The sequence below is a fragment of the Dreissena polymorpha genome, chromosome 5, assembly GCF_020536995.1.
Source record: "Dreissena polymorpha isolate Duluth1 chromosome 5, UMN_Dpol_1.0, whole genome shotgun sequence".
In the NCBI taxonomy this organism is placed as follows: domain Eukaryota; kingdom Metazoa; phylum Mollusca; class Bivalvia; order Myida; family Dreissenidae; genus Dreissena; species Dreissena polymorpha.
The window spans coordinates 47662406-47688830 of NC_068359.1; the positions used below are offsets into that span (position 1 = coordinate 47662406).

Below are 26425 nucleotides of genomic sequence, written 5' to 3' on the forward strand. Positions count from 1 at the left end.
TAGAATGCACTTACAAGTAAGTGATTTCATTTGCACATCAAAACTATTGCCCATATTTTATTCTGCGATAAAATATAGGGAGACAAATATTATTTCGATTCTAACCAAGATGATACAGCACTCTTGTTCATCTTTCAGAACATCAAGACATATTTGAATTGAGCATCATTTGAGTACAATGAATCGTTAATGAATGGTATTGATTAAAATATATGTTTCTAATGAATGTATTGAAATCAGTGTATTATAATGTCAAGTATAATGCATCGGCAATAAATGGTACTGATGCCAATTTCTATTTCATATCAATCGTAAACAAATCGTGTTTATATAATGAATCGGTAATAAATCGTGGGCGGGACTTTCTTCATGGTGCACGATTAGTTAACGATTGATTTAATCATTCGTATTGAAATCATACTAATAAATCGGAAAAGTACTATTTGTTCACGATTTGTTCGCGATTTTCATACGATTTATTGTTGATTTTTTTTGGTTTGGGCATGTTGTTCTTAAAATATTTTTACATTTTATTCAAAAATAAGCGGCATATACAACATTTGAGCAAGCTTCTAATTAACCATCAACAACGTAACATAATTGTGTGAACTACGTAATTTAAATATCATCGAAATACCCTGAAATAAACATGACCTACTTTCCACTGAACACCGGAAATCATGAGAATGATCGTCGTAATAGTCAGCGATAACCATAAAATAAATTACAACTTCTAAAAATTGACAAAAAACATACTTTTCAGCACTTCTTGCGGGTTGTTTTCGGTAAAGTCACGATATTATGAGGAGAGCCGATACTATGAGAATAAGGGATAGTGGTAATGATACATGCTACAATAATACTGAAAAAGATTCAGTTTTAGGGGTAATATGAATGTCCCTAACGCTCTATTATTCAGACATTTCACTAAAATAATGAGTTTTGTTGACAAAGACGTGGTGCTTACCGGTAATCTTTTTTTTTTGATATCCCTTATTCTACAGGGTCTGCTTTAGAGTTTATTTTTTGTTCTGTTGTTTTACCATTCTTTCATCTCTATGAGTGAGGATTCGAGTGGGGGAGGCTATTCGTTGATCATTCCATCAGGAAACTTGTGTGTACTCTTTTAAATAATTTCTGTTACTGTCAATGTCAAGGTAATTTTAGGTAAAAGGTCAAATGTTAGAAAGACTCTTTACTTAACTTTTACTAGATGGTTGGCTGTACGTCAGAACCAGGCAGCTTATATGAAGGTGATGGTCAAGTCAAAGGTAAAAACAGCAATTTCTTGACAAAGCTCTGTGCTATATCTACGTGAAACCGGTTTGAAGGGTTAATTATTGTTTAAGATCAGTGACATCTGATGGCTGTATATGTAAATTTAAAACATACACTTACTCGCACTTCTAACGCAACACTGTTAACATTGTAACTTCTTAAAACGGCTCAAGAAATCAACATGATATTGTATGTATGTTGTTATCCGTTGTTATCCGAGGTCATCTTTGCATTCAAATCATTCATCCATGACGCGCTTACTTTTCAGGACACACATGGATGTATGTGTAAATTATTGAATTTTATTTTCTTATGGCATTCTGATCGAATTTGTTTTTAGTTTAAACACTAACTGATTAATCATTTTTGTGAGGATTTGCATATTGTTGTAAAGAAACGACCAAAGGCCATGCGCGCCCGTTGGGTCCTTCAACGCACTCATTATTTGTAATGTGTTTATTTTCCTCAGGTATTCATCAGATGGAATTGGTTTTCGATGAGCTACATGTGTTAACCTGTCATAAGAGCAATCAGTTGACATACCTGATACTGAGAAAACTGACACCTGAATACTTTTTTGTGCAAGTGCAAGTTATTTTTAAGTAGCTATTTAATGGTGTACATGGAAAGAAAATATTTTTAGAATCTGTTTTTTATGTGTTGTTTAAATACCGGTACTTGATTAATGTCGGATATGCATTTAAATTTGATTTCAATTAGATATTATATAATTAGTTATGACCGACAGATACACATAACAGTTTATTTACGTCTCACCTTTGCAAAAAATGACATATATATTCACAAAGCCACTCATAACAGAGTTAAGAGAGACGAACATTTTGAAATCCCTTAAATATAATTGTATGTGTATGTGCAAAATACAATTTATAAAAAGCAATATATACGGTGTTCAATTGAAACATAATCTTACTTCAAATATCACGACAGGCTCTGGCACTGGATTTATTGAAATGTTCACATGACAATACAAACGATAATTTTTGCGTTGTACTTAAGAAATTAGAACTAGAATTTACCAACTAAGCTATTTCTATTAAAACAATTCTTATGTTTGCATAATTCGGACATGTTATAGACGTATACGATGCGTTCAAATTTAAATGATATAACATAAAATTAAATAATCAAATTTATCAAATACTGTGATGATACACAAAACAATATATGTCATCCTCTTTAATTGAAATAATTTTTAAAGAAATAGAATAAAACAAGACAGCTTAAATCACTAATAAAGGCAAAAGTAAAATTTACATTAATAAAATATAGCTAATTTAAACTTAAGCACACCCTCACATTGTTTATTAAATACATTCTTATTTCAGCTATTGGCAAACATTCAAAACAATATACATTCTACATGTATAAATATTATCACCAAAGAGAAATTGCACAATCAATACATTTCATCAACTTAAATGTATATGAAGAGAAAATTACATAAAAATATAACATTTCAAAATATAAGTTTATTTAAAAACTAACAATATAAAATATATATGTATTACTATTATCACCAGAGAGAAATGGCACAATCAATACATTCAATCAATTTAATTGCATATCAACAGAACATTACGTAAATCATAACATTTCAAAATATAAGTTCATTTAAAAACTACTTTGTGGTTCAGAAAAAGAGATTTTGACAAGTTACTTTGCTATATAAGTGTATATCGCGTATTTGACCCCCTGGGTGCGGCCAGTTTTGACCCAAGGTCATGATTAAATGAAACTTAGTAAAGGGCGACAAAACCATGTTTCATACCATATCTGAACCTTGTGTTGTGGATGTGTTGTTTGCTAATTTCTATTATAAAAATGCTAATTTCTATTATAAAAAGAAAAAAAATATTTCTTAAAAGAGGGGCATTGCTTTTGTTATTTTTAACAAAGGTTGAATATAATCGCACATGCACAACTTCATAATAAAAGGAACAATAACGGAACGTTTGAATGCTGTACATTTACAAGTTGAGGAGAACTTCTATGGACACATTTTCGTCTACAAACAGACAGACAGACGTCCTTGGTGTTTCTAGTATATCCATCGTTAATGTATATGGGAGAGTAAATTGTCCTTGTATTGTACAAAGATGTTTATGTAAATAAAACATAGATCTAACATATTTTAGAAAAAAATATCACAAATCAAACAGGAAATAAAGCTACAACAGTATAAGATAAAACTTAGTTAAGATAGTCGCATGGGCGTGGTGGATATAGGATGTCTGCCAAACATTCTCGAGATCGCTCCCAAAGGCCCTTAGTAATGATTCTAATCGGACTCGAAAGTGTCGTAATAAGTAAAAGGCTTTAGATGCAACCAAGCGTAAATAAACAGGTCTATTCTTAACAATTGTAAGTAATCATTCAATACACTATATGCATTGACAGCAGAAACTTGCACAGATTAAATTATCATACATCTATGGGAAAGACGTTATGAGGAAACTTCACCATAACATGTTAATTTTAAATCGCTATGATTAATGACATATAATTAATACACGTTACAGGAATAAACATTTACCTGGAAGAATGTATGCATTCAATCATTAAATGATAATTCAATTTGTAATAGTTTGGCTCTTGATTAGACAATGGTTTTAGAACCGCTATCCAGGTTTGCTATTTCTTTTTATTTGTGCATTAATTAACAATTTCGATCTTCTTTACTTTTCTATGGTCATTTTTGTCTACAAAATATTTAAGTACTTAACATTAAGTCAAAATTTACGATCATAAGCACGTTTTGAAGTGACAGTTCGCGGAATATATATATATGGGCAGAATCGTAAGTAAACGTGTTTTTATTGAGAATATCACTGAAAATCCGTTTGAAATCGGTTTAAAACAAACAATATAGCGATTTTTATTTTGGGGTCGAGTACGGTAAAGTACGAAAACGACCTAATTAATATTCATGAGTCGATTAATTTAAACCTAAACAAACAAAATTGCGGATACGGGCGAATTTATCGGAGAGAAGGTAAGAACAAATGCAAATACATCTGTTACAGACGGAAACTGAGTAGCAACGCTACTTTTTGCTAAATCTATGTATTTATCTTCCATATGCTAATTATGTTTAGCGAAAGCTAAATAAAGATATAATTTGCATAACTCGCGATGCTTCAATGATTTTCGCCTATTGAATGTATTTATAATCATTTATATATTATTTTATCGATTCAAAACCGATTTTAACCAGGTTTTCGATGTCAACCTCGATAAAAATATATTTCAATGAATTTATGTAAAGTTTATTTCTCGATGTACGAATTAGATGCAAAACAACGATCTATTCAGCGAACTGTCACTTTAATGTATAACAACTTGTTCACTGATATACAACATACACAAGGTTAATTCACTTTAAAAAAGAAAAAAGTTTTTTTTGCAATTTTCTTATAGCATTTTATTAAATATATTGACAGCTTTAATCATTAAAACTAAATAACACATTAAAGCATAAAATAAACATAATTATTTTATATTTGGTATATCTCAATATTTCAATATATGAACAGGTACAATTGAGTATGCCAATAAAGGTGATTTTTAAATATGGTCTCACATTTTCTTCAATTATTACATCAAGTTAAAAGTATTACTAGTATATCTATATGCAAGCAGATGCTTAGGATAGTGCAGTTGGAGCGGACTACTGTGGGCGCTGACAAGTGTCAGCTGTAAATAAGATTTATCGTAGTGAAATAAATGCAAACTTTGTTTTATTTATATTCTTCGGCATTTTCAATAATCATTATTTCACTGATAATAAAACTTATTCCATCATCTCCATTGTGAGCATGTACAGCTGCCAAGAAACTGCCTCCAGCCCACCTGCGTCCTCCAAATGAATGGTTAACTCCAATACTATTTTTTCATAATGTATTCTGACTTAATATTTAATCATGTATAATTAAGTTGTTATTTTAAAATCTTAACCATGTAAAATCATGTTCATATATTATTGAATTCACATATATGTATCTGGTATGGTGTTGTTGCAAGCAAACTTTGACGAAATCTTTTAGTACAAACGGGGAATAATCCTTGCTGTACACTTGGTGGAGAATGTCAAAAGATTGGCTGAGTGAGGATGTTTACTTGTTGGTGGTTACGCAGAAGCATAACGGAATCAAGTGGATACTTTGGAAGCAGTAGGACGACCTCGACTTTGCCGACGATCTGGATCTCACACCTAACAACCTTTGCTTACCTGTGTTAAGGTTTCTTTATCTGGTTCAAAATCATCACCAGTTAAGTCAACAATTTCAATAAGATCATCATCAGTTTCCAGCTTTTGCTTCACTTTGGCATCACTTTTAGTTGGACCTTCAGCATGTTCCTCTGCATGATTACCAGTTTTGTCAAGGTATTTACTTAATTCATCAACAGCTGTAATATTTGCATTTTCTCTTAAACTATTAACATTGTCTTTCATTTGCGTTTCGTAAACAACGGAAGTGCTTACTTTGTTTGTTTTATCTGTTTGATTTTCCAGTTCTGTTGTCATAATGATGTCTTTTTCGACCCTTTGAGCATCACATGTTTCCACAAGATCAATGCTTTTTTGAGAGTTTCCTAATGTTAAGTATATGTCTGAATTTTCTGTATCTAAACCATTGGTAGTGTCACTGTTTTTCTGCTGAGTAGACTTTTGCCCTTGACTTCTACTGTTGATGCTTTCATGTTCTTTTGTGTCATCTGATGGCTGCGACTCATATCCTGAAGTTGAAACATTGTATGCTTAGTTTACAATCATCTTACAATAAACAAGATGCCATGTACCCTAAGGCGCTCACCTGAGACCCTAAGGTACTAAATTATTCTGGCAAGGTGGAATTCAATATAACAAGAGGGCCTGAAAGGGCCAAAGTCGCTCAACTGAGATTCAAAGGAACTGACTGTTCTGTGCAGCCCTAGATGTTATTAGAACAAATGTTCTAACAAACTTTCATGACTAGTGAAAACCCTTGCAGCCACGTTTTTCAACAGACCAGAAACATTTAATGATGATTTTCATACAAAACCAAGATATCATGTAAACAAATATTCTGACAAAGTTGCATGAAGATTCATGAAGCCATATAAGGAAAAAAACAGAAGTGGTCTTACTTATATGTTTTTTTTATTACGTGTGTTGTAAGTCAATTTACAATATTTGTCTGTTTTACTTCATGTCTATTGAAAAGCCTAGTTTCGTGTTTATAATATTAGTTTTATTACTAAAAAACAATACAAAAATATTTTTGAGAGATTAATTCAGATACCATGAATGATTCCAACTTGTTTTTATTTTTCATTATCATTGTAATTGTTATCTAGAGTTTTCTTTTTCATTTATACGAGTACTGTTGTCATGTTATTGGACGTGCGTTTAAAACTAAACCGCATAATGCGAAAACGGGTCTTATGTCTTATGAGTTCAGACGAACCTGCGCATTCGCCTTTGGAAAAAGACCCTTTTTCGTATGACGCGGTTAAATCGACATATCGATTAGAGTTGCTCAGCCGCTAAAATACTTACAAATTAATTACTGAAGTATTAAGTAATTTAACTTTTATAGTGATCGTTCAACTTATCCATCGTTAACATGTTATTGCGCTTTTGAAATTACACAAACTTTGAAACTGTATTATTTGATGTTATTAAGTTATGTCAATGGACACAACTCTGAAATTATATTATATTATGTTATTGTGCTATGTATTATGGGCCGGAGGCCTTGATCTACTAACTAAACTGTTCTATTCTGTTCAAGGAAAAATGCCCCATGTTTTTGAAGCAACTGAAACCATTTTCGAACTTGTCCAAGATATCATTGGGACAAATCTTCTGACCAAGTTTCATGATCAGACGATAAATGTGGCTTCTAGAGTGTTAACAAAGATTTGCTATAGCTATATACGGAAAAATGCCACGCCCCCTTGGCGGCCATGTTTTTCCACCAACCAAAACCATTCTCGAGCTCATCCAAGATATCATTGGGACAAATCTTCTGACCAAGTTTCATGAAGATCGGAAAATAAATGTGGCCTCTATAGAGTGTTAACAAGTTTTTACTATAGCTATATTAGGAAAAATGCCCTGCCCCACGGCAGCCATGTTTTTCAACCAACCGGCATCATTTTTGAACTCGTTCAAGATATTATTTGATTGAATCTTCTGACCAAGTTTCATGAAGATCGGACTATAAATGTGCCCTCTAAAGTGTTAACAAGATTTTACTAAAGCCATATATAGCCATATAAGGAAAAATGCCCCGCCCCTTGGCAGCCATGTTTTTCAAGCAAACGTAAGCATTTTCGAACTCATCGAAGATTTCATTGTCACAAATCTTCTGACCAAATTTCATGAAGATTGGACAATAAATGTGGCCTCTAGAGTGTTAACAAGGTTGTACTAAAGCCATATATAATTATATAAGGAAAAATGCCCCGCCCCCTGGTGGCCATGTTTTTGAAGCAACCGAAACCATTTTCGAACTCATCCAAGATATCATTGGGACAAATCTTCTGACAAAGTTTCATGAAGATCGGAAAACTCTCAGCTAGAGAGTTAACAAGGTTTTAATATAGATATTAAAGGAAATATGCCCAGCCCCCGACAGTCATATTTTAAGGCGACCAATAACGAACCTGACCTGCTCTGTGCAGCCCCAAGATATTAGAACAAATGTTCTGACCAAGTGTCATGAATAGTGAAAACTATAAATGTAACGTTTAGAGAGCAAACAAGGTTTTTCTATAGCCATATTAGGATAAATTCCCCGACCCCTGGTGGCCATGTTTTCCAACAGACCAGAACTATTTTGAACTGATCCAAGATATCATGTTTTTGCTATAGCCATATAAGAAAGAATGCCCCGCCATCTGGCAGCCATGTTTTTTACAGACCCAATCCATTTTGGAACTTGTCCAAGATATCACTGGAACAAATCTTCTGACTAAGCTTCATGAAGATCTGACAATAAATATGGCTTCTAGAGTGATAATAAGGCAAATACACGTTTTGACGACAGGCAACAGGAAATCACAAAAGCTCACCATGAGCACCATTGAGCTAAACAAGAGCACCGCATAACGGGTGCCACGCTCGGCTGCAGGTTCATTTTTTAAGAGGTCACAGTGACCTTTGCGTTTGACCTAGTGAACCGAAAATGGGTGTGGCGTGTAGAACTCATCAAGGTGCATCTACATATGAAGTTTCAAAGTTGCAGGTGGAAGCACTTTGATTTTAGAGCCAATGTAAAGGTTTTAGCACGACGCCGGCGGACGGCTCACGGCGGACGGCGGACGATGAGCTGGCTATGACAATACCTCGGGTTTTCTCCGAAAACAGCCGAGCTAAAAATCAGGTCAATGGGTGCTTTGTAGTTCATTGGCCAGTTAAATGAACATTTCACCAGTATTTAATATGACTTCACCAGACCTCGTGGCAATAATAGTTTTAGGAACTTTGCAGAGACTAGCACAGTAACGACATTGCTTACTGTTCATGTTGATTCCCTTCTTTTCGTTCTCATAGTCTTCCCACGCTGCCTTCTTTTCATCCTCCGTCAGTTTCTGTTCCTCGACATTTTCCAGAAGAGAATCATGCTCGTGGAATGTAACGATCCACTCTTTGTTTGTTGTACTTATCTCAGCCAACATGTGATCCTAAACATGCAATTAAAACATATTTATAACATGTCTTAGTTTTTTATTTCAAGCAATTAATTTTTTTCTTTCACTGAGCATCTCTTTTCAATATTCATTTCATCGTTTCTTTTCCCTTTTTAAATTCCTATAGTGCCCTTATTTACAAAACACAGAAATAAAGAACATTGAGCATAAGAGAATTAAGTAACCCAATATACGCAAGAAGAAAATTATCACTATCAATAATATTTGCAGTGAAAGAGACAGTTTATAAGCAATGTTGCTGCGCTACTGACCATTGGTTGCCTAATACCTTATCTAAATTCGGACAACTGCATTTGGTTGTTGGTGATTACTTGCCGATGTTTTCAATGGACTTTGGATTGGGGTTATTAGTAATAGTCATTTAATACAGGAGTTAGTCAATAAATGCAGGTGATGCCGACCTAAAGTCAGACTGTTTTTATTCAACTAATTTAAATAATCAAGCACAGACCTTTGGCAAGATGGGCAGAGGTCTCTCCTTCCTGTTGGGATCATCCAGCCGATCAGGTAAGAAGCGGTATAGCTCCTGAAGGTCGGCCGCCGTGAAGTGACGCTCTATCTGGTGCTCATCCACGACTCTCTGCGACAGCGACTGCTTCGTGACCTGCCGCTCGTATATCTTCTCTTCCATTGTTCCCTGAAGTGATTTAAGGCACAGGCTTTGTATAAACTTGACGGCTTATTAGAATAACTTTTGTTCCTTTAAATACAGAATAATCCTTTGAGACGTTTATTGCAAGGTTCGTATAAACCTGAAATTGCCAGTTGTGGAACAGTGCCGCTGTTACAACAGTGTCACAACCCTGTTTACACACTAAATGACAATCTATTTAATTATTCCACAAGTTAATCATATTTAGGATCTAATTTAATTAAAGTGGGTCTTATTTAATAATTTACCTCAGACTATGTCAAACATAGATCAAACTACGAACAGAAAGAAGAACTAACCTGTGCTAGAAATCTGTACACATACACTGGCTTGACTTGTCCAAATCTATACGCACGGAATATTGACTGAATGTCGTGGGAGGGGTTCCACGAAGCATCGAAGATGATGACACGATTGGCCGACACAAGATTTATTCCCAAGCTTCCAGCCTTCGTTGAGATCAAGAACAGACGGGCTCTGAAACATGCAATATGGTTCAATGAAGGTGAAGTATTTATTCCATTTTCAAAAGCGATTTCATATTATAATGCACCCAACAAATGAGAGATTACATTTGTTATTTTGCAAGAGGTCATCCCTAACTGGCAGATCATAATTGATTTATTAAATAATATTTAAAATAGGAACATTGCTAACACAAAAGGGGATGGGATGCTTCAAAGTTAACTAGCATTTCTATATACATTATTATTTTACGACTGCATCGATGACGATTTAACAACACGTTAGTTTAGTTGACCAGCTTAATGACATGACTGCAATATATTTTGCCTCCCAATAAACATCACACAAATGAAATCGAATGTTCACGTATAAAATATTCACTAACAGATCTATATAAAATATTATGCAAGTAAGAGAGTGGGATATAATGGCCGCAGCGTTAACCAGAAACAGCCATTGGTAACCACGAGCCCCGAAAGATTGGATGATTCACTCGTGGAAGCTGGCTGCTAGAAAATTATGCCTACCGGAGGTGGACGAGCACACGTTGAATTACCGATGTGAAGTAATGACGCTATAGTAGCAACACCGTTTACTCAAATAAAAAAGCTCTTGCTCATCAAGCGTCCAGGGCAGGAAAAAACATTTTCTTGATTGGGCTAAACTTAGCTCTACCAGTCGCTTGACCATTAATCGCTCACCCAGCCATTATACTTTTACGCAACACTTCTTATACCAATGCACACATCAATAATTGCTACATTTGCGATAACACTTTTAAATGACTCTTTTAATATCAATGATCTCTGCACTTGCGATCACACTTTACTTGATTGCTACACTTGTGATCACACTTAACTTGATCGCTACACTTGCGAGCACACTTTTACAACAATCGCTACAATTGCGATCACACTTTTACTTGATTGCTACACTTGCCATCACACCCCACAACCAGCGATACCACTTTTTATACCAATGGTCACTTGACTATTAATCGCTCAACCAGTATACACTTTTTAACTCAGACATTTATTAATGATAGAAAATAAGCTAAAACAAATTTGTTAGTATTCTATTGCATCAATAGCTTAAGGTCCTTAAGGGAACCTCTCAAGTTGCTTTCCTGGGAGGAACCAAGTTGGAATCATTGGGGAAGATCTTACGAACGCTCCTAAAGAAGGGCTAAAACCTGAAACCTAACAGTCACCGAGTTCAACATATCCACTATGCCACAGCGACCTCATAATTCAACATTGTTCAAAAGTTGACCTGACGGACTATTTAGTGCTAAACATGACTGGAGAACCTTGAAGAGCAGAAATTTATGGCAATTTTGTTTTTAAAAATGTTACTCAGCAATAAAATTTTCATAAATAATGTAAGCAATATTCAACAATAGTGTCTCTAGGCACCATTTTAAAACATTGGTTGAAAACAACACTATGATTTGGAAATGTTGACTAAATAAATGGGACTGCTGACTATAAAGAAAGGGCCAAGACATGGCCCGAGTACTAAATAATAGTAACAGAATATGAATCCCGCTCTGAGAAAACAGGGTTTTATGCATGTGCGTAAAGTTTTGTTCCAGATTAGCCTGTGCGGTATGCACAAGCTAATTAAGGACGACATTTTCCATTTAGACTGGATAAGGGACTTCCTTTAATAAAAAACTCAACAACAGAGAAAAGGTTTTCCTCTGATAAGCCAGTGCAGACTGCACAGGCTAATCTGGGACGACACTTAACGCACATGCATTAAACCCCGTTTTTTTCCACAACGCGGCTTATATATATGACACATTCAGATTGATGTCAACAACTACCTTAAGTTTTCTGGGTCATTAAACATATCTTGAGATGCTTTTCTGTGAATAGAACTTGTTGAGCCGTCCATGCGGAAATAATCACCACCCTTTGTCCATGACTTGCCATATTGAGACAGCTGAAAAAAAAATCAGGTTTATTTACAGGAGCATTTAAATGAGAAATAATTTTCTTCAACTGAACTGGCGCTGAATAAGATTGTTTTACTCAACACTCTATTTAAATGTAAATGGCATTTCAGACATTTTTCTCAATAAAATTCATTTATGTATACCTATGAAGCAGTTAAAGTTTTGTTTTCTTTATAGGGAAAATATGCTGTACGGTGAACAATAAAACAACTTTTTTAAAAAGTAAAATTCATTTTAATTATTAAATACTTACCTGCTGTCTAATAGAATTCTCCTTTCCAAGGCGAATTAACTCATCCGGAATTTTATTTGGTAATCGGCCACCTACATACCGTAATTCAGGCCAGGTTAAACATAGTGCAATGCACCTAGGCAAAAACCGGTAACCAACCCTCAATATTCTTTCAATATATATACCGAATATTAATCGAATATCGGGGTGGAGGTGAGACTTACCGATAGCAGGTAAGTATTTAATAATTTAAATGAATTTTACTTTAAAAAAATAGTTTTAATGTCAAAAATACATCACCTGCTATCTTATAGCTGATTTTGCAGCTGCGATGGGAAGGCTCGTATATATTTTCCCATTACAGTAGAACCCATTAAAAGGGTTATCAGCTAATGAAAGTGTAATCCAATTTAAATCACAATCTTATGAAATATTTGTTATATTTAAATTTTCATTTTAACTTATTTAATAATTTTAACTAATCATAATTAATAAAGTTTTAATTAATTTCAATTAACAAAATTTTATAATTACTATTGCATATTGTTTAAAATAACTATTGCATATTGTTTAAAATAACTATTGCATATTGTTTAAAATAACTATTGCATATTGTTTAGAATAACTATTGTATATTGTTAGAAATACTTAAGGAATTATGCAGTCCGTATTACGCATTAAGCCCGGGTTTCCGACACACTACATTTTGTGCCAGGTGAGCTACAAACTCTTACATATTGAAAACTACCTTGATGTACTATAAGAAAACAGCTTAGTAAGCTAAGAGAGCGAGTAGCAGATTCCAACCTAAATTGTTTCCCAAATTTGGAACATACAAGTACACAGTCGAAGCTTCGAGAAAGTTCCATGACTAAGGGTTAGCAGTCTTGACCCGAATAAACATAAAAAAGCAGGTGAATAAACGTACCACGTGAGACCACGTGGGATCACGTGGGAAACGTATTTGGAAAAGTCTGATCAAATTTCAAAAAGCAGCCACCGAAAGAATATTTAAGAAAATGCTGTGCGGGATTCAAGTTCTGTATTTTCGGATATTCTTTCAGAATAAAATGGGCTGTTTACTTCACCGACTTCCTTAATTATTTACATTTCTTAAAACTCAAAGAATGGTAGCGTTAAACGCAAATTGAAATTGAAATATGGCAGAAACAACATTCGTTAAGACCATAAATCAAAGAACGAATAGAACTGTTAATTACTAAGAACTAAATAATGTATCGTACGTAAATGAAGATCCCGTAACCCATTACATCAAATGGTTATGATGAAAACCTCAAGGAACATAAAATTATAGGAAAAGCGCGTACGATAATAGCAAAACCCAAAACAATGGTTATCAGCTAATCTTTGTTAAAACGGTATTAATTGTGACTTCTCGGACAGAGTAAATATGTCTGGCGTAAAGAAGACACTACCGTTAGTGAAATCAAAACAAGACAAAACACATACATATCGTATTGTTGGCACTTCAGAAAACGAAGATAAAAAGATGAAAAAGTTGGTCGGATTCGAAAAAAAACAACCCAGCTTGGAACATGTCAAAAAGTGGGGTGTGATTAATATACGCCCACGAAACAGACAGAGCTCTTAATTCATGCGGTTAGATCCTAAAAAGAAATGAATCCTTAGATTAGAGATAAGAGTAATCCTCCCTTTGTCGAGGTCTGACTCCGTTAAATAGAAACCGCACAACATCCCCTCCCCCGTTCTTTTAGGGAAATGAAGAGTGTCTTTTGAGAACCTCGAATAGACTAACACTGCTGAGATAGAACTTCAACGCCCCAATTGGCCATAGAAGTTTATCCTCATCTTCATTTCTACCCGTTTAAGAAAAACTTGGAAACTTGAAGATTTTTAGAAGCCATATAGAGGAGTTGATATAAAGCAAGGAATCCTAGCTTAAACAACAAAGTGCAGACGACAACTGAAATTGGTCGTATTCAACAGAAAAAGCATGCATTTCACTTCTCCGTACGGTAATAACCATAATAAGAATGAAAACCGTCTTAAAATTATAATGGAACTGTTAAAAGCCTGATGAAAAGGTTCATATGAAGCTTATTAAACAACCCAATAACACAAGCCAAAACCGTTTAAGAAGGTAAGGGAACTAAAAACATAGTGTTAAGTTCCATAGTTTGGATCAGTTCCAAAATAGGTAAGACAGCACAGAGTTGTGATGACTTACAAAAAACAAGGCATACAAAAGCATATTCTGTATCCATTGATGGAAATAAGAACAAATTTCTTATCATCAAAGAAAAAGATGAGAAAAACCTCTATGCATCTAGCAGAGTGATTAAGGTAATAACTATGCTCTCGAATACTCAGTCAAATTTTTTTTAAGAGTACCTCATAGACAGTTTTGATGGAATTAAAGTAACACGGATTGAAGCTCTAACAGAAAAACGTTCTTCTGTAGAGATAACTAAATAGTGGCCAGACATGTAGTGGCACATGTTTGGATCAGTATAAATATGTCTCTCTGAGATATGATATTTTACCTGTGAAGAAGTTTTCTGAAAATAACTGTACAGGAGACTTAAAGGGCGTAGAACCATAATCCCATGGTTCACTAAGTAGATACCATGAAAATATGACAAAAACCCACCAAGATATTCCAAAAGTAGAATAAACGTAAGTATCCAGTTTATGTGAAGTGGAATAATGTATAACAATCGCACACGCTGCTGGATCGATTTTTGTGAACTGCATTCACGTTGTTAGCATTTACAATGCGATATACGATCGCGTTTCGCTCATTACAAGCGTTAGATGAAAAACAACGTTCCTCGATATTATTTTTCAGCTACATGCACGCCATTTGCAAAAACACTGCCGCGCATGCGCAAATCACATTTCATTTCAACCGAACGGAAAACAAATTCGACAGAAAGAACTGCAAGACAAAAAGTCCAACAGGGCGTTGAGACGACCTGGTATGTATAAAACGATAGAGAAAATTTGATGTTCTTGCAAAGAACGAATCAGTTCCTGGTTTCCAGATACAAGGAGTGATAATATGTTCACCTCTGTGTCTGGAACTAAACCACGATTAATGTGTGTTAGCTGAAACCATCACAAAGGAGTCGTGAAAATGTGTTGTATATGAAAAACAGCTAAAAAGAATGCTCGCTTTTTAAGATATTGATGTGCAGGTGATATTCATTAGGATACCACATAATTGAGAATATCAGGATAAGTTGTTATAGGTGATCGTCCCTAACCTTCCCTGTTCACATCTGTGTAAGATGTAAGGAAGGTTGTGGTAGAATAAACTATACTCATGCCAAGATAATCTTCTAGTTTAGACACTACTGAATAGTGGGAAATAATGATGAAAAGATGGAAATCCGTGTCATTGAATACTCCCGAGATTAAATTCAATAAACTTAAAAACAAAGGTGAAACGGACGTAAGAAAAATGTCTCAGCAGAAAGACCGGTGACCGAACCGGTAAACACCGACCGGTGGCCGGAACCATTAGTCAAGGATGGGTGGGGAAAGAAATTACGGCTAGCCGAACTTTCCTTCTCCCAACAGACTTGAAAATTAGTAGAATAGGAAAGTGTTGAACACTTATAAGTTTATGACCTATCTACAGTAGCCTCTTTCTTGAACCAATAAAAGGCGCCTTTAACATCCTGGATAATAAAGGTCGTGAAGTCATCGATTTGCGAAGTACGGAATATGATTGAAAGTGGTACCTCCGGCATCGGAGGTGTGGTGGCAGAAAAAAGTGAAAACCTCAGAAGTAACATTAAGGGGGTCCACCCTTGCTGGTAGAATGCTTGGAAGTCTTAAATCTGGCTTGATTAAGCCATTTACTTCAAGACTCCTAACCAGACGAAATCTGAAAGAATTACGACCAGTTATAGGAAAAACGGCCTGTTATGGCCAGAAGTGTAACAGAAGAAGAACTTTAAGAGGGAAAAGTTGTTCTTTCTAATAAAATTGTCTCCAACAAGGGAATCTTGAAGATTAAAAGAGAAGATGAGGTCCCTCAAGATCCTTAGCATCTTAGATCTGAGTTCAATAGCTCCCAAGCCATCTACAAGACTGTAGCCGCCATGCGGTCAATCTGGTAGGCAATCTTATGTATCAGAACTCTCTCAGTTAGTAATTCTCCAACATAGAGTAAAAAACTGAGATAGTAGTAGAAACAACTGGCATAGGAAGCGAAAGTATGATAATGTCAGAAATTTTGTTGATTCCAGTAACTTGAAAACATGCACTGTCGTAGGAGCAATAGAAAAGCAGAAGTCGACACGAAATGTGGTCTTGCTAATCCTGCTAGAGTCACGTATGTGTCCCAACTGTTCCATGACTGTGACTGCAAAGTCTGTAGCCGACATATAGGTATTTCATAATCTTCTAGTATTAGTAGTTAATAACCAGCACCAGAATGGATAGCTGGTCAGGAAAATCAACCAAAGACCAAATCAGCGGAGATGATTTGGTAACCAACGGTCGCCAGTAAAACATCAGTATTGAAAAACACAAAATGTCATGTAGATTGTTGAATGCATAAAATATTGTATTCAATGCAATCATAGCCAGGGGTATACAACTAGATAATGTAGAAGATACCCGTGATGCTATAAAATTAACCGATGATAACACAGTGTAATATCGGTGATTGGTAACGGGTGACCGAACCGGACCGGTCAATGACCGGTAACTGTAGCCAGGTGAACGGACCAGTCATAATATGACCGGTGACGCTACCAGTTAAAGACCGAAATATGGTGGAATCCATATGGTCTGACATCAATGTCGAGAACTGATCGGAAAAGAAGAGCGTGCCAAAAATCCAATCCGATAGCGATGATACATCATTGAAGCAGACGACGAAGATTCATTCGATGACGATGAAGAGGAGGAAGAATAGTCCGATGATGATAATAAAGACGAGGAGAAAAAATAAGCCGATGATGATGAACGACTACTTATTCTGACCGGTGACCAGTGACCGGTGATATGACCGGTGAATGGTGACCGATGTCCGTTGATCGGACCGGTATAATATAACTTCGTCAGAATGGAAAATCTGGTGCAGAAAAATGACCATCCACGAAGTCATCTGATAATGTAGACCGGAAAACAACGGTAGATTATCAGTATTAATAGGCATAAAGTGTCCATTGTAGTCGTAGAGGAGAAATGAACACCTAATCTCGAAGCCTGAAAGTTAAACGAACTAGTGTTTGTTTACAAATACGGTTCGGTGACTGCAACATGTGTGGATGCCATAAGGAAACCATCACACGTGGAATGTAGACATGACTGGACAAGACCGGTGACCGGACCGGACCGATGACACGACCGGACCGGCCGGGCCGGTCAGACGTCGAGCAATGTAGAAGCAAAGGTCCGTGATCAACGTCCTAGGTGACGTACCGGTCATATGACCAGTGTTGTCACCGGATGGTGACCAAAGTATGGCGGTGGCAAAATGGTCAGAAATTGGCCGTCGGGCAGAGACCGGCGTATGGGGACGCCATTTGGTCTGATGTTGACAGACTGTTAAACTTAATAAGCTCAGTACGGTCGCCATCTTGCCCTGTACCCGGTAACTGATGCTGCAACTTGTCATCCAACTTGTCTGCGAAGTCAACGGGTTTTTATCAACTCTTGCATCTGCGACCATCATGTAGTCGATTATATGAAAAACGAGAGCAAAACATATTCAACAATAAACTGGAAACAGACCAGATAATCATACGCCACATAAAATCATTATTTGCCCATAATGAAAATTATAATAACACTGCCGTGGATCATAAATTAAACAAAAGTTTAATTCAAAAGAGTTGAAAAATAAAATGACCATCAATTAGATTTTCATACAGAACGTTAAAATCATTAGTGCACACAATGGAAAATGATAAACAATATGTCAATGAATTAGAAGAACACGCTTTGCACGATCTCGTAACACATTAGAAGATCACGCTTTGCACGTTCTCGCAATGTATTAGAAAAATACGTTTTGCACGTGCTCGTTCGCGCCTGAAAACACCCAGCATGGTAGAAATAAACCATTGTTCGATAAAAACAAGCATGGCTTACCTTTACAAATGATACAAAAGTCCATTAAATCCACATAAATTAATCCGAATGAGAAGTGAACAAATAAATAACACAATTTATCTATTCAAAACCCCAATCAACCGGGAAGCGGACAACGACAACGAGCGAGGCATGGTATTGTAATGCGCATTGGGGGGGGGGTGGGTTAGGGTGTTAGGGTAATGGTTAGGGTTAGGGTTAGCCTTAAACCATACCTTAACTCTAACCCGACCCCTAATCCTAATCCTAACCTTACCATAACCCAGGATTATCTCCCCTATACCATGCCTCGCTCGTTGATATTGTCATCTTCCCAATTCAACCAAGTGAAATAAATTGAAAAACTATTTTCAATTCAGAGCCGTAAAAGACACGTATTCACATGGTCGATCCGGAAAGAATATTGAGGGTTGGTAACCGGTTTTTGCCTAAGTTGCATTGCACTATGTTTAACCTGGCCTGCATTACGGTATGGAGGTGGCCGATTCCCAGATAAAATTCCGAAAGAGTTATTCCCCTTGGAAAGGAGAAAGCTATAAGATAGCAGGTAACGTATTTATGACATTCAAACAGTTAATAAGTATGTTTGAATATAATCCCTCTGTATTTTAATGCAAAAACACAGCTAAGTCCTTCTCACCAGTTAACCAGTAAAAAGTGCACAAACTTACGACAGCTACTGATAACTGCTACACTTAAATCAAGAGTTACAGAATGGCCAACGACAAAGTTTAATGATCAATCCCTGCACATGTTGTGTGGCCAAGCCAGGATTCGAACTCCTGATCCGCACACCGACAATTCTGAGCTCAAGCGAGATGGCCTGGCCTTACTAAGATCAACTAGAGGTTTTTAACAAACATGATTTCTGCCATTGCAAGACTTTGCCAGTATTGCTTGCCTTAACTATTTCAGGCGGACTGACTGTTTCACAGGGACACAACCAACAGACAGTCATTCCAATATGGAACCCCACAAACTTTGTTTGCGGCAGGTATAGTGTACACACTATGTATATCTAACCCTTTCTTTCAGTTCCTTGGCCGTCTTGTCCTCCTCACTCAACTCCTTGCTGGCCCCTTCACCAGCCCCTATCTTCGACGAGGAGGCCCCTTCACTTCCCCCAGCCGCAACCTCCACTGGTTTATCTCCCGCTTTCCCGTCCTTGTTTCCAGCACTGTCTCCATCGCTGCTGGCTTCTGGCTGATTTACTTCATGTAACTTTGCCAGGACATCCTCAATGATGTCAAGGGAGAGAAGGCTTTGACTGAAGACTAGCCTGTAACAACAAGTATGCCTTGAAATACAAAATGACTTAATTAATACTACTAAATCAGCTTTTGCTAACTAGATTTTTGTATATATTAGCCAGATTTTGGGCGATAAATATTGATTGGAACTTTATTGTTCGTATTTAAAAAAATAGATTTTCGTATCATTTGAAAATTTTGATAAATTTGATTTGAAATCAGTTCATAATGACAATCTCGAATTTGTTCACTTTATGTATCGGTTTAAACCAAAAAATTTGTTTCTACACCACCAACAGAGCTTTGTGACCGGATACATGTATACAACAGAATTACTGATTTTAAAACACTATGGAGCACCAGTCTTGCAGATGATTTTAAACAGATACATTTTCAGCAAACAACAGTCACACATTCTTTTACTCTTCATATTGAAACACTTGTCCATAGCCCAGGCCAAGGAAAACAAGCTAATTAGTTAAATTGATATCCCCCCGCCAAATAAAGTTTGTTTATGGATGGGTGCAAATCCCTTGATATATGGAATAATTCAAACAATTATTTAAGTGTTGGGTAATTGTTTTATGCACTTCAATTCTCCTCATTGATAACTATACACCCATGCAGTTTCATATTAAAATCTTGTAGCATATCTGAGATATAGCCCTAAAAAGTTAAACAATACAAAATAACAAAGGGCAATAACTATACTGTAATTTAAACAAGAGCTGTCGGTAGGACAGCATGTTCGACTTTTCTCAGTTTTGATAGAGTAAAAAATGCTTGATATTGAAGCAAAAGGAGTATCAAGAAAGACAGCAAATGGCTATTTGCATTAGTGACAGTAAATAAAAAATGAAGTTAGGGTAAAATCAACTGTAGGTCACACATACAATATTATAAGAGATATTTTACTTATGTCTGGCATTAGTGTTTTACCCAAGTGTTCAATTTATAAAACTTCAACGAAAATGTCTAAGTTAAAAAGAGCATAACTTAACTAAACAAAATGTGAGCAGCTTAATAATACATGCATCTTGTAGAAAGTGTTCAAAGTCTCAAAAATTCCAAGTCTGAGTTAAATATCTTTGATAGTCTTAAAAATATAGAAATTAAACCTACTATTTAAGTTACAAAAGGGTCATAATTGTAAAGAAACTGTTGAGAGAGTTATTTAGCTAGAACCACACATGAGTCCTGTCACCATAAGGAAGAAGCCCAAGTCTGAATTGATTATCTTTGATTGTATTCCAATTATTGAACATAAATGAAGATTTAACCCAAATTTCTTTGTTAAATATGGGCATAAATCTAATAATAATGCTTATAGAGTTATGCAGCTTGACCTTCATATGTGACATGTTGTCGTACAAAATATTTTAAGTTAGAGTTAAATATCTTTGATAGTGTTAAACTTTTATAAATGTAACAACATATTCTAAGTTAAAAAGGGGCATAACTTTAAAAATATTGTTGACAGAGTTATCCAGCTAGCTATCCTTATCAAAGTCTGAATTGATTATCTTTGATTGTGTTAAAATTATTGAACTTATTAAAAATTTTAACCCGAAATTATGTTAAAAAGTGGCATAACTCTAAATATAATGCTGACAGAGTTATGCACCTTGACCAACACCATTGTCTTGTTGTCATTAAGAAGTATTCCAAGTTTTAGTTTAATGTCTTTGAAAGTGTTAAAGTTTTAGAAATATAACAACATATTCTAAGTTAAAAAGGGGCATAACTTTAAAAATATTGTTGACAAAGTTATCCAGCTAGACCTAAACAAGTGTCTTGTCCTCATAAAGAAGTAGTTCAAGTCTGAATTGATTATCTTTGATAGTATTCAAATTATTGAACTTATTAAAAATTTAACCCGAAATTCTAAGTTAAAAAGGGGCATACCTCTAAAAATAATGCTGACAGATTTATGCACCTTGACCTAAACAATTGTTTTGTTACCATAAATAAGTAGTCCAAGTTTGAGTTAATAATCTTTGATAGTGATAAAGTTATTTGACTTTATAAAACACTTTAACCAACGCCGACGCCGGGGTGAGTAGTATAGCTTTCATTTTTCTTCAAAAAGTGGAGCTAAAAAGTGTAAAGTTATGGTATCTTTTGCATGGCACTTCTTGTCATAGATATCAATACACCCATACAGTTTTGTGTCGAAGTCTTGGGTTTTATCTCAGATATAGCCCTGAAAAGTTACATCATAATAAAAAAAGACAAAGGGCAACAACTCTGTTATAAGAAAGTGTAGGATTATGGCTCATGTGTATGGCACTTCTCCGCATTGATATCTTTACATCCATAAAGTTTCTTGTTGTTATCTTATAAATTTTCTGAGATATAACCATGAACGTTTTGTGACTGACGGACGGACGGACTGACAGACTGATGGATGGACGGACAAAGCAAATTCAATATCCATCAGCCTTTAGCAGGGGATAATTATAATCGGAAAATTATATAGATTAAATTTTTAGGGTCAGGCAAGAAGCAAATTTCAATCGACATCATAATAATTTGGGCAAAAAGTTAGTGTGAAGATTGCTTCCCAGTATCTTAAACAAGCAAATAAACATCTAGTGACCATGAAACTGAGATCACATGTTAGCACATATCACTTACACTGTATTTAATAAAATACATCATCTTTAAGCTTGCGTTTATAAAAAACACACCAAAAACAAGTGAAATAAATAATCTACCGTTATATTTCCAGTAAGTGGATTACCCCAAATATTAACAGTATATTCACATTATTTTGTTATCATTATTTATATCATCAATTTTATTTAGTGTTTTTCTTTCGTTCATTTCAAATTAATCCCTTCAATTTAGAAATTGATGGGCTTAAAAGAATACACGAGAAGCTTGTCAAGAATTGAGGTTTAGGTGTGCCAATTCTTGCTATACAAACTTTAATCCTAGCACCCAACTTACACTTTGTCGCCTATGTCCTCACACATCTTGAGTATCTCGAAGAGCAGTTTGAGCTTGCCAGAGAGCTCCAGCTTGTACTTATCTTCCTCCTTGACAAACTCCGCCCACCACTCGGAGGTGAGCTCCTTGGGGCCGCCGTACCCCATGTCAGCTTCGTCCATACACGAGGATCCCGCACCCTCCTCTGAAATAGGGGGAAAAGTGTAATTTATTGATATATGCCACACCCGTTTGTTGTGCCTTCGATAATCATATTAAATGAAAGACCTTGCTAAATATATTAATTTTTAAGTCTTCTTTTCAAACACTAAGGTACTGATTAGCAACTTACAGCATAAAACCTAAACATCCTGCCAGTAACTCTCAGGCTGTTCTGGTTTTATGCTGGTTGCATATGGCTATATCACTTTCCTTCTGAGTGGGAAAGGGTTAATTCATGTGCATAAAGTGTCATCCCAGATAAGCCTGCGCAGTCCCCACAGTCTTATTATGAAAAACACAGTCAGCTTACATGGAAATTTGCCTTTCTTACTTTTGGATTTCTTCGTCGAGTCGTCGGACATAACGTTATCATCCTCATCCGACGTGGTGGAGTCATTTATAAATAAGTCTTCAGCCTTACTGTCTTCATCCTTTATGAAAGAATCCTTGCTGTCATCAAACTGACGCTGGACAAAAAAAAGTGTTCACAATATGTTTCAACAAAATAGAATGAATAAATATCCAACTATAAGGGCTTATTCTCTCTCCAAGGGAAATCCAAATGGGACCCGAGCCTTTCTTGTCAGGAGATTTATGTAGAATACCGTACAAGGGTACAAGGCATGTTAATAACAAGGATACCACTATATCGGATAAGCATGTGTTGCTGATAACTCATCTGTTCTGACACTCCCACACTGAACACTATCTTAAATAACTCAAAAATTTAACATATGCACACAATACATTTTCAAAAGATTTTACAAATAAATCTCATGCTTTCCATTTCAGCCTGGCTCTGGGAAAATGGGGCTTATTGTATGTACCTATGCACAGGCTAATCAGGGATGACCCTTTCTGCTTGCATATTTTTTTTTGTTTAGAAAAAGTATAGCTTAGATATAAAGTGTCGTCCCTGATTAGCCTATGCAAATTCTACAAGCTAATCTTGGACAACACTTTATGCACATGCATTAAGCCATGTTTTTTTCCGAAAGCGAGGCTCATTTTTTATAAATTGTATGGTTAATTGGGCCACCTTATTCTCTTGTCGGATCTCGTCAAGTTTCAGCACCCAGGGGTGGGTCCATATCCTCATGAGGGCCTGATAGTCCTTGAAGAGTTGCGCCCCCTTGGTTTTTGTGTCAGGGTTGGTGGTCACCCCTGACAGCTCCAGGTACTTTTCATACAGGGACATCTGCACTTTTGAGAGTCGCACGGAAATCACATACTCCATCTTGGGAGGAAGGAATTTTGTGAGGGCCGAGTAATCTTTCCTCTGAAAATTAATTAACAGTAATTTTTCAAGCGAATAAACAATAAATACCTTCAAACGCAAAATTTGTTCAAAGAGCGAAAGCATGACTTATTTTTTTTTTGGGGGGGGGGGGGAAGGGGGAGGAAGTTACAATATATTATATTAGCTTATAGGGAACATTAATCAAGCTGTAATCATTTGAAGAAATTTGTTTAAGAAATTTTGATTTTGATGCAGCTTTTATCAAGTTCTAGTTACTTATAAGATCTTTTTTATTGGTGAAGTGCTCTTCACATAACAATAATAATCTGAAAGTATCTAAGGTTATTCAACCAGAATATGTACCTCTTCAGAATGAAAAATGATACATTTCATTAACATATACCATTACATTAAATTGACATAAAATAGTGCATTATACTAACACCACATTAACATTATCTTCATCCACCACTTACCTGGACACACCCTGCCAGAAGTTTGTGGAGGATATGGGCGCGACGTTTCATGACCTTCACGTCCGTAGGGGTGGAGTCGCTACACTGTCCGTTTGTGATCGGGTTGGCAAAGCGGTTGTAGAACTCCTTCCTGGTACCGAGAAGGCTGGGCTTGACAAAGCTCACCATGCAGTGGTCTGTAACAAGGGATACATAACATGACGCATGCAAAATGGTCATTGTTTCAAGTACATCTTCTAATCCTGTTAATTTAAGACCTTTCTTTCTAGATTCAAGTTTTTGTGTTAAAGACTTCATATCAAACCCTAAGATACGTATGAGCAGCAAACAGCATACTACTTGGTTAGACTGCAAGTTACTTGCAGGCTGTTCTGGTTTTATGCTGGGTGCATATAGCCATTTTCACTTTGCTTTGAGCGGAAAAGGGTTGAAAACTAACATTCTCCAAGGTTATTCTGTAAAGGAGTGCCGGTGAGAACAATCCTTCGGCGTGACGTTATTGTGTTCATGGCCTTGGAGAGAGAGGTCTTGTCATTCTTCAAGATGTGTCCCTCATCACACACAACAAGGTCAGGACCTGAAGAAACACGAGTTCCTCAATAGCCAAAATAGCTTGAAAGAAATGCAAATAAAAACAATTAAGGTTTAGTAGATCATCAAATGGGATTACGGATGAGGAATTCATATGAAGACTTCCTGTAAAATGAAATATTTTAATATTTTTATTATCTACCGGGTGGTCCCGTATTCTATTTCTAAATGGAACATATTCATAGAATCTTTCAGAAACCAAGAACATGTACTTCCCAGGCAAGGGACTCAAGAGTGTGTATAAAAGCTCACAGCTTTCAATGTAATAAAGCTATACAATCTACAGCTTAACATTAAATTAAATATTTTCATATATCACCTAATCTTAAATAAATGTGAACTCAAGCCTACCAGGGTTAGAGAGCGCCTCAAAGAATATTTTCTTCTGCTTTTCGTTTTTGCAGTGTGACCCCTTAACAAGATTCCTGTACATGTCATAGCCGAGAATCATCACCCCCCGCCCTGCCCTCGTGCCACTCATTCCAGCATCTGGGCACGCTCAAAGTTCAGTTTCACCCGCGACATCTCGTACACCTGATGAGAAAAACAGCCATCAGCAACTTTAACTTTACCACCTAGATACTTATTTTCACGCATTTGTAGTCCCTAAGAAAGTTAAATTTAATTAAAGACCTTTCTAACTGGATTAAAGTTTTAAAGGCTTCATTTCCAACCCTTAGATACTAATGATCAGCAAACAGCATAAACATGCCGTTCTGGTTTATGCTGTTTGCACATAGCCATTTTCACTTTGCTTCTGAGTGGAAAAGGGTTAAAAGGCTGAAAAAATAAATGTTCACTTGTATACTTTATATTTTGCTAACATTTGCTAAACCATTTTAAACTCTCATGTACATACCATAATTGAAACTTTTATGCATACAAGAACCTCGAATTTTACAAGACTTTTAAAGCTTGATGGACCACTTATAGCATTGCTCACTATTTTTAAATTGTGGTCAGTTTGTTTAAAGATAGTTTTGACTAAATATGTTGTAATGCCAATTTTAAGTATAAAATAAATTGATTATAAATGAAATTGAATATTTCATTTAAAAATCACTTCGTTTATAAAATTTCTTAGGAGCCATTTGAAAAGGGCCTTTGTTTTCCATGGGACAGATTTCATTTTACTACCTTTATCTTAAGTCAGCTATGCAAATACCATACCTTGATTTCAAAGTCGACGTCGTCCAGCCAAATCTGGAACTCGTTGACCCAGTTAGGCAGGTGTTGAGTGGACACACAACAAGACACTTGTACATCTTTGTTAGCTTCACGTTGCTTAACATGGTATGTACAAAAGTGATCAC

The 26425-nt window shown here is 35.8% G+C and overlaps 1 protein-coding gene across 2 annotated transcripts; it reads right to left on the bottom strand.

Annotated features, from left to right (window-relative positions):
* Positions 1 to 2027: 2027 nt before the first annotated feature.
* On the bottom strand, positions 2028 to 26425 carry LOC127880852 (transcriptional regulator ATRX-like). Of its 2 annotated transcripts, none has more exons than XM_052428300.1 (13): positions 26283 to 26425; positions 25464 to 25646; positions 24961 to 25098; positions 24522 to 24697; positions 23845 to 24084; positions 23137 to 23236; positions 22605 to 22788; positions 19426 to 19681; positions 11946 to 12064; positions 9952 to 10129; positions 9452 to 9637; positions 8808 to 8973; positions 2028 to 6039 (listed from the first exon to the last, which is right to left on the bottom strand). In XM_052428300.1, exons 2-13 carry the CDS (start codon positions 25591 to 25593, stop codon positions 5513 to 5515), a joined length of 2400 nt encoding a protein of 799 aa, XP_052284260.1. In that variant the 5' UTR covers positions 25594 to 25646; positions 26283 to 26425; the 3' UTR covers positions 2028 to 5512. The 2 variants fall into 2 exon arrangements, with proteins under 2 accessions (XP_052284260.1, XP_052284258.1); XM_052428298.1 differs by having other exon boundaries at positions 23137 to 23272.